Source organism: Ruditapes philippinarum, unplaced genomic scaffold (assembly GCF_026571515.1).
Source record: "Ruditapes philippinarum isolate M1 unplaced genomic scaffold, ASM2657151v2 ctg4120_1_1_1_1, whole genome shotgun sequence".
Classification (NCBI taxonomy): domain Eukaryota; kingdom Metazoa; phylum Mollusca; class Bivalvia; order Venerida; family Veneridae; genus Ruditapes; species Ruditapes philippinarum.
The window spans coordinates 180398-190374 of record NW_026866630.1 but is presented as its reverse complement, the minus strand read 5'-3'; the positions used below and the strand labels follow the sequence as shown (position 1 = coordinate 190374).

The following is a 9977-nucleotide window of genomic DNA, read 5'->3' as shown; positions in this document are numbered from 1 at the left end:
AAGTCACAAGTGTACATCAAGTCATATTTGTTATATGCACATTTTTGTAACTCACGGATGAATTTTGACATGAATATCCATTAAAACGCGGCTTTTTGGGACTAACAAGTTCAGCAGCCCAAAGGTCAAGGTCACACTTTAGTCTCAAAACCCATGATATGATAGTAAATAGTTAGCAATGTTACACCCATATCTTTGTCATTCGACGGCAGGTTTTGAAATTACTTGGCTTTGATATTGCGTTCTTAAAACAATATGTGATGAGTGAGAACAAGTTCGTAGGTGCAATGCCAAGGTCACACTTAGACTTTTAATGACAAAATAGTATATTGATAATTCTGTCATTAGTCATGGATGCTTTTTCAGATAATTGGAGATACTGAAGAAATGCACATACAGTATGATATGATTTTAGTGAAATATTACAATATTCTTCTACAATTTTGAAAAGATATTTGCCTGAAGACTAAAATATTAGGTGTTTTTGTACTATCATCTTCCTCTGTCTCCTTTTTTGGATTCTATTTAAATATCAGTGAATATATCAAATATAAGCGACTTATTAATATTATATAGTATATGATATTGCGGAACCCTTTATTGCATTCACAGCATTTCAATTTCCAACGCCTATTACGCCCACATATTCTCCCGATACATTATTGGTTATTGAAGTTAATGTTTTAACCGTTAAACCGTCCAATAGCTAGTTCAATCAAGTAACGTCTCATACAAATATATAACATCTCTGCCCACAAATTAGACAGTAAAGCTCTTCTCATTCTATTTCCAGTTTAATATTAAGGCTACCTAAATGTACGTTTGTGAAAATCCATGACCAAAAGAAAACATAAAGATCTTCTATCATATACAACACTTTATTAATCTTATTGCACATGATATTGGAAAGACAAAAAGATGAATTTAGATAACAAACACATTTTGAAAATCTCGAAATCACCACATAGATATATACGATTACACCCACCCATTACAAATATCAATAAGAAAAGTAATAGAAAATGAAATACATTAGAAACATTTGGTGGTGCTAGGGGGCGTTAGAGATATTGCACATTTACACAATCCGTCATGAACAGACTCAATTAAATCGAGTCTGCAATTTTTATATAGTTTTGTTGTTTTGTTGCTTCGGAAGGATCTCCCCTTTTCTAGATTTTCATACTAAGTCCTATAGAAGTATAGAATAGGAACATCATGTAAAAAAAATATATATTATGGCTATCTTCACCTCGTTTTAAAAGTTATTTTCTGTGAACATGAACCACTTTTTCTCCCGGCATATTCATTGGCCAGGCAACGACTGATTGCATTGAAATTTCAAAATTTATCTCCTATTATCTTACCAGTGTGGTCTTTTTGTGGCTAAGGAGTTCACATCGGCAGCATCAACTCACATAATCAAAAGACAAGGTATTCAACTGCTTTCATGAATGTATCTTCCAAAACAATCAAATGTTTTACTCAGACGTCCGTTTGTTCAAGGAAATACTACTCAAGATTCTTTATGAGGTCTTTCACAGCTAAGAAAGTATGGTTGTCAAAGTATTATATGACTATGGCAATGTTGACGACTTAAATCCCAGTAATCATAAGCTGACTGTTCAAGAAGGTTATCAATGGAATGTGTGAAAGTGTGTTTCAGGTCAGTAACTTGCAAAATATTTTCACTTTATTCGTTTTCATTAGTCTTTCACTATTATGCAACACTATTACTATAAAGCAAACGGTTTTGTACAGATTTGTACTTTTCTTTCGTCTGTTTGCTCATGGAGTGAAACTCAATTTGCTGACAATGACGAGCACAGTATCGTTTTTTTTGTCCAAGAATTGTAAATAATTATTTAATTTTGTTTACTTTCTCGAATTATACGAGTTTGTTGTTTTCAATTAATCTTTTATCGAAACATTTTGGAATTGATATAATACATGTATTTCCATTCCGTACACATAAAGAAAATACTCATATATCTTTGCAAACTAAATATGAATATAAATATTATAAAAGCGGTAAGACTAATTGATTTTCAAGAGGATGAACATCACAACTTAAACGTATTGAAAGACACGATTAATTAAAAAGGTAATTAATGTTAAATTATCTTTTCTTCCATCACGTCTGTTGTTTGAACCATCTTGTACATTTAACTTCGCCTATCCACATGGTCTGAAAAATAGAATAACATGCAACATTTTAGTATTTCCTAAATTTTTGCCTCGTCTAATTGATACGCTACCGGACCCGAAAGGGATGAGTATTTGGCACAAGTATAAAGTAAGACCAACAATTACATCTATTATTTTTTAGATTTATTTAATCGAAATATACACGCTTGAAACTTAAATTTTGCAAGAAGAAATGAAATGAAAATCGCCTTTGTTGATATTACAAGTGATTGGAAGATTACATTCTTTTAATGGTTCTTGCTTAATGTCAATGGCCTTTTTATTGTTATCATATATGAAAATGTCTTTACATAAACTGACATATACAATTAATGATTAACATAAGTGAGTGGTGTTAGTTATTATTGTTTCAAGGGCGTTCATACCTGAACAAGTTCGTCATTAATTCGTTCCCTATGAAATTTTTGTGGCTTGTGCTTTTCTGGTTCCACGGGATTAGCTTCCGTTATAAGTTTATTATCCTCCCATTTTGTTAAACACTAGAATATAAATATTCAAGGTTTAAAATGATCGTACAACTCAAGGCCTAAAATATTATTTCAATATTCCATTTGAGATTTTCTGCAATTTTGTTAAAGAATAAAAATACAAGTAATACAAAGGTTTTAATTTACTAAGTTTCAAAGAAGCACAATCCATTCATAATAATGCTGTTAAATGTCATCCTGATACATGTAGATTGTTCATCTTTGAAATATTTGAACACATCTGCGGATGTTTCTAAGTTCAAAATTTTACTATTACATGTTTAAATGTTGAATACTGCTTAAGCCGGTGATAGGGGGCGTGAAAAGTAGCTTGATCTTTCCAGAGCTGTCCATGAACAGGCTAAATCAAACAGAGCCTGCAACATTTTCAATTTTACCTTTTGAACTTTCTTTAAGGATTCTATTTCTTTCTAGTTTTAATGTTGGAATATTAAAGGGCATATTTTTGTATATATTTTTATCTTTTCTGAAAATTATTAGTTTTTCAACTTTATAGATACCTAAAATTATATAGTGATGTATGTAGAAATATTAATTAGAACCATTTCATGTGTTTATTTACAAAGATATACATCTGTTTTTATGTGTACTCATGTGTTCTATATGTAACTCGAGTAAATAGAGATGTGTTCTGTTCTGTTCTGTAACGTAATGGCAAATGTACAACCAAACCAAATATAATTCTCGATTAATAACGCAAGTAAAAGACCCCAAAACCATTGCTAGATAGATATGTTTGTATCATTTCATATTATTATAGGAAATATACTACATAAATGTATTTCATATTACATATAACTACCATCTCTTGCTGTAACTTTTTTATTGACAGTTTAGTTTATACAAACTTGTACTTAAATCAAACAATTTTGTATATTTACGTCATAAAATGCTCAATACTTTTTGGTTTTATTTTAGGTATTTCTCAACAAAACCTGTTTTATGCATTTCTAAATATAACATTCTTTTGACATTTCTAATGTAACATTTTTGAGAAACGTCTAAATATAATATAATCTCTATTATAACATAAGATTTACTCAAACAAGTCTAATATATTGCACGTCGTTAATCAGTCTATATTTAGCCCAGCATCTGCGACTTGTAATGGATAAAATAGCAGGATGGTATAGACTGACGTTTCCATTACCAGCCAGTTTTTATTCATTTATATTCCAGTCATGGACATATGAGATATGCCGCTGACAGTTTAAGAAGAAAATAATTATTAGGAAGATTTTGCGATAGGTCTTAACAACGACATATTGTGTACGAAAAAAACAAAAAACAAAAAACAACGGGAATAAGGGTTATATCGTATTTGATTTTCTTAGCTTTTTACAATTTGTATGTCATTTTTAAAGATTTTCATTGTCCTGCGTTTGTTGCTTTAATTTAATCTATTAAGAAATGAACAAATAACTGTAAGATTTAATTGTAAGAGTGTACATTTTCTATCTGCAAAAATCTACAATAAAAATAGAATAATAAACTTGCATAAACTCTTACTTTCATTTTGATTCCTTCAAATTCCTGGTCATATGGTTCATTTATAGGAAAGGTCATAGTTTGTGTGAAGAATGAAGCTTTGGCAATAATCTTAACTTTCCCGTCCTCTACTTGTATTTCCATACTTGGCTTGGCATGGCTAGCTAACTTCCGGAACACAACATTTAGCCCTTCAAAATACAGAAGTAAATATATTATCGTGATTTAAGTGCCATTGTCGAAAACAATGCATGTTTTTTTTATAAAACTAGTTTGTTAAAATAAACCTTAATACCATTTAAATGTAACCTTCGCATTTTAAGAACACCAATTACCTTTTAATTCATATCACCCGATATTTTTAACAATACTAATGTAAAATCTAAAAAGTAATACAATAATATTTTCCTACTGAAAATTATGGGTAATTATATTTTACATTATATAGCAAGAGATGCATGCCCAGCTACATTATGTCTCGTAATAGAAAAATAGTGTCCCTCCTTAAAAAGGACAAATGTGTTTTTACAACATTTAAATAATGGTTATAAAGCATGTTATGACATGAAGAAAATGGCGCTGAATGTGAAATTATTAGTCATAAAAGTAGTAAAATGTAAATTAAGTAATATTTTGACTTCTATGAATTATACTAAATCACTGTAATTGTACTAATTGCCAAACGAAATCAGTAGCAAAAGACTGTTTAGGTAATAAGTCAGTGACTAACATTTTGGATGCTGTAACAATTAAGACACCAAAAATAAAAGGCTTTTATTAAATAAAAATAAAATCATTTCTTGAGTATAATTGGCCATTAAACAAACTTTGTTATGATATGCTTTGAGACAATTCAATTTAAAAAGTTCTTTTCTTAATTCATTTAAAATGTTTAAAATGTCAGAATAAGTAATGCAATGGCGGTGTTTACGGTGAACTAGAATGGTGGCCGTTACATATTGCTCGTTTTGTTAGAGTAATCAAGTTTTGGTGTACAACAATCCAAACTGATAATATTACTCTGAAAAACGTTTATGAACAAAATGTTATAATTGATAGTAAACATGTATATAATGAGTACACACAAACTGTATCTATAACAAAAATAAATTAAATCCATATTATGTTGTTTTTATAGCTACATTTTCATGAAGTGCCACTTTTCATGTAAATTTCCACACGCAATTTAACGAAGTTAAAACTGTGCTTGTATTCTATTAAAACGTCTCATCGCATCATTAATACTAAATATAAAAAATCAAGCTAAATAAATTTTAAAAAATGGTAATGATTACATATTTATTGCAGATGATTTATGATTGTTTTACATTATTTACATATTAAATTACGTATAGAGTTATGCTTTTTATTTTCAGGTAACTTTTATGAACTCCTGGGCTATGTCTTTAACCCAATTAATTAATAAAGAAGCAATTACATACTCAAGACAAGACATTCTAGCTTATTATTAAGTATTCAATATTGAAGTTACTTGTTTCTAACAAATTATGCATTACCACTGGATAATTCTACCTGGGATATCAGAAGCATAAAGAACATTACATTAGACATAAAACTGTAATCCTCAGACTGATTACATAAAAGTTCACACTCACACATTCTGTTATCAAAGCAAGGTCTTGAAAGTCAAAAAAAGTTCACGAAAAAGACATTTTTACACACTGCTTATTACGTTAATCAGATGGTTCATTCATCCATCCGGCCTTTAGAGCAGCGCCGGGAATGTCACAAGGGAAGTAATAATAGGTACCTGTTAAATCCGAAACCAATATAATATATGATTTCTTTCTTTTTTGATTTGTAAATTGGAATTTGCACATAGACTTCGAATTCTGTATACACAAAACCTATCATATAGTTCGGTATGTAAATTCAGTTATGTCTATTAAGACCGTTGAGAGGTTGTTTAACATGAAAGCACTGGAAATATTTTTCTAGACATGTATTCCATTTGACCCAGGTCTAGACTAATAACGTGTGTGCAATATTTTAGACAATTTGCATACTCTGTGTTTCCAGAGAAATTATTCTTATTGTGAAAAAATGACCCAAAATCAATTAAAGCGTTGCAACATTTTTCACTTAAATCGTGCGGGTATATAATACGAAGATAGAATTGACAACATAAGGGAATCGTCGAAATTCTTGCATGCATAATGGTTCTGTAGACGTTCACTATAAAAAATAACATAACGAGTTGTCTCTTGGAGTTGGTATAAAAGAAAGTCCTACATGTGCAATGGTCATGTACAATTTTTCCATGCATGTGACATCTTCAGTTGACATTATTCACTTGTAAGACTATTAAAATGACTAGCTATACATACGAGTTTTCAGAAAAAAAAAATGATATGTCCTAATTACCAGAACAAAACAAAATAGTTGCCAATATATCAAGGCAAATACACTTTTTCGAGCAGAAAGTTAACAATCATTAATTTACATAATACTATAAATGTTAGTATATCAACAAATATCCTCTTTATCGTGCTAATACGTTGATATTGAATATATCAATGCTATCAGTAATTAACTCATCTTAACAATATTAATGAAATGAGAGTGATATCTTATTTTTATTGCCTTCGTTTTTTTATCAAACATTCGAACTCACCCATTTCTTGAAGAGCCTCCTCAAAATTTTCAGACCTGTCTAACACCCACGAACCTGATAATTTGTCTTTGATTTCATCTAGCTCACTACCCATTTTCCAGATTTTAGGAAAACACTGAAGTAGGCGATTAAAATTATCCTAACACACCTTTGAATAAATAATTATTTTCTTAAGGTTATTTGAAAAGTCCTGCAGCTGATATTTTTTATTCCCATGAATATCTTCAATTAGAATTACATTGAATTCACAGTTTGTTTAAGAAACATTTCTTACACACAGCCAAAAAGGTGTTTCACTATGCAATAGGTTCAAAATTATTCATTTGATAAATCCAATGTATGTTAATTCAAGGAGACAGTAAAACGACACTTCTGCCGTAGTTATCACCGTCGTCTTATCACTGTTATATATTCTACCGATATCATAAACGTGATTATTCCTATACCTACAGTAATGTAAAAAGCAGAGACTTTTAGTTACAGAATCAGAAATAATCCGATAGAAATAGAACAGCCACGCAGACACTGCTATACTACTGAGTTAGTTAGTTTCACATTAATTCAATCTATTAATATAATGCAATTATGAATACAGAATTACGCCTGAATAGTTGCCTTTGCCTATACCAGATCCACCAAAGAATCGTCGTTATTACCTAAGGAATTCAAAAAATACAAGTGGTTTAACAGCAAACGATTCTTTATACTATGAACGGTCTATTTGCTGAACTGCTTCACTTAAATGGCATATATGGCCACACAATTTTTCAACGCTTTCAATGTTTGTATGAATTATCTATCAATGGGAATCAATCTACACTAAAGCATTTTTATGGTGATATACTTGTTAATAATCATGTGTTGGTCATATAAAATATATCTTCAACGCCTTATAACATATATCTTCAACGTCTTATAAAATATATATTCAACTTCAACGTCTTATAAAACATATCTTCAACAACGTTATGTGAGTGTTCCAACACAATGGAAACTAAAGAATTAGTTATCATATCTTCAAACATAACGTATACATTTTGTTAAAAAATATATTTGTTGAAAAGTCATTTTAAACATGTATACAGCTGAGTTATGGAATCAGTTAAACAACTACAAGTACATTTTTACCTCAACGTATTTACTTTAAAAATGTAAGTTAAAAGATTTATTTTTTAAGTATGTTGTAGATGTTATGTTTGTGTCGATAGCATTTCAAAACAATTAGAAGTGTACAGGAAATTGACCGCTTCAAATGAAAGGAAATGGGTGCATTTCAAAAAGATGCAAGTCCTTTTTACATTCAGCAATCACAGAAATTATAAACTTAAATTTTGGCTTTCGTTTACAACTGCTCCTTTTAGAGTATTCCTATCTGTCTGTCGTTTCGTTTCATATGTTACAAGAAAATGTAACAATTTTTATTACAGCTTATTATAGAAAACAAATCAAACGAAACGTTTCTTTGGGGAATAAAGGTATTTTCTTTTAGATTTTCTGACAGGTAATTTATTATCTGAATTATTAAAAATAAACACTGTTTTTTGCAAAGTCAAACGTGCGTTGAATAGGTCATTAAAAAGATTTATGTTGTGTATAAGTTGATTATAATTAATCAAACATAGGTTGCATGTCATGATATTCATCTTTTTCTTTAAAAACTTATTTTGAGAATGAGTATAAGACCGATAGGCGTGATTCTGCTTTTTATTTTTACTTATATACATTCAGCCCCTTATTATGAGTTATATTCATGTTAAATGCAAACGAAAAGTTTTTTTCTGGTTGCATGGTTATTTAATAATGTATAGCATTCAAAGGTCTCTGTGTTCCATTATCATGATAAAGAGACAAATTTGATTCTAGCATTAGAATAACCAATGCAAGTTATCAGACCGGAAATAACTAATTTGCAAGCTTCTTTATTAATTGCAAAACAAAAATAACTGAAAACAAAAATGAATTAGAATTTAATTATCAATATATGTTTTCAGAGCTAATAGAGATGAATGAACTGTTTAATCATATTTGAACATCACAAACTATCTGCCTAATTAATTGACATAAAAAACTATATTTCTGCATATGTATAATTTAAGCGACAAAATTTAATCGGTTGCTTGAATATTATTTGTACTACAGTTAAATAAAAACAAGAAACTTAATCTCAACCCCGATTACTGCTGTATCGATATGATTTTGAAAGAATTGAAGAATTGAAAAGAAGTTTGATTGAAATTTTGCATTTTGCAAAAAATTGTTCAGAACGGAAACAAATGGTTACGACTTGCAAAATCTTACTTTAATTAATAGTTTGTTTTTGTTTTGCGTTTCAAGTCACACCGACATATTTACTTTAATAGTACAGAAAAGTATTTAACACTGAAGTAAAGACCGTTTTTGTATTGAGCTGTTAATTGTTTTATAATGCAAACTTCCAGAAAGGTCAAAATCCATTTTGCAAAAGTTGCATTTTAACAGTAAATGCCTGTTTATTCATATGAAATGAATGCAAGATGCACTCTTGATCAGATCAGTTGTTATGAATTTAATTATATTCATTTAGATTCCCAGCAGGCACTGTCTGTATATCATAATCAACAAGAAGAATCTTCTAACTACGTTTAGACAGCGGTAAGTCAATGTTTATGAAAGAAAATTCAGTTTGTCTGCACAGATAATTGACACTTGTTATTAATTTTACATTTTTTAATATGTTTTTTCGCGCTTCCCATCTTTAATTTTCAAATTGGTTATCAGTATCAAGAAAGTTTGATGAGATGAAACACATTGTGAAATAAAAATATTCTATCAGATATTTTAAATTTTCCTCGTAGGTATATTGTAAAGTACATTATAGATTTAATTATGTACCTGTATTCTATTTATGTAATGACTAGACTGAAACTCTAGTTATCATCATTTCTAGTAGACTCTTGAGCAGACAGACTTTGTGTTATGTCGTTCATAGAATTAATGAAAAGTAAATATTTCAAATGATCACGTGACAAAGAAACATAAAAAATAGTACAGTTCCATTCAGAAGCAAAACGCTAATATGCAGACAACTTCACTTCATGAGTATTCTTTTTAGTATACTAGTAACATAATAAAAATTATCATGTAATTTGTCACATGAGGTTTATAAGATCTAACTTTCA

The 9977-nt window shown here is 29.6% G+C and overlaps 1 protein-coding gene across 3 annotated transcripts in view; it reads right to left on the bottom strand.

Annotated features, from left to right (window-relative positions):
• Positions 1-882: 882 nt before the first annotated feature.
• Positions 883-9977, bottom strand: part of LOC132733129 (cellular retinoic acid-binding protein 2-like) — a 161284-nt gene continuing 152189 nt past the window's right edge. For 2 of the 3 annotated variants that reach the window (XM_060719741.1, XM_060719742.1), the window contains exons 2-4: positions 4206-4375; positions 2574-2687; positions 883-2188 (exon numbers count right to left, since the gene is read on the bottom strand). In XM_060719741.1, coding sequence (XP_060575724.1) covers positions 2135-2188; positions 2574-2687; positions 4206-4375 — 338 coding nt within the window. In that variant the 3' untranslated portion in view covers positions 883-2134. Of the gene's footprint in view, positions 2189-2573; positions 2688-4205; positions 4376-6819; positions 7340-9977 lie in introns of those variants that run through there. The other variant, XM_060719739.1, reaches the window with a different exon arrangement.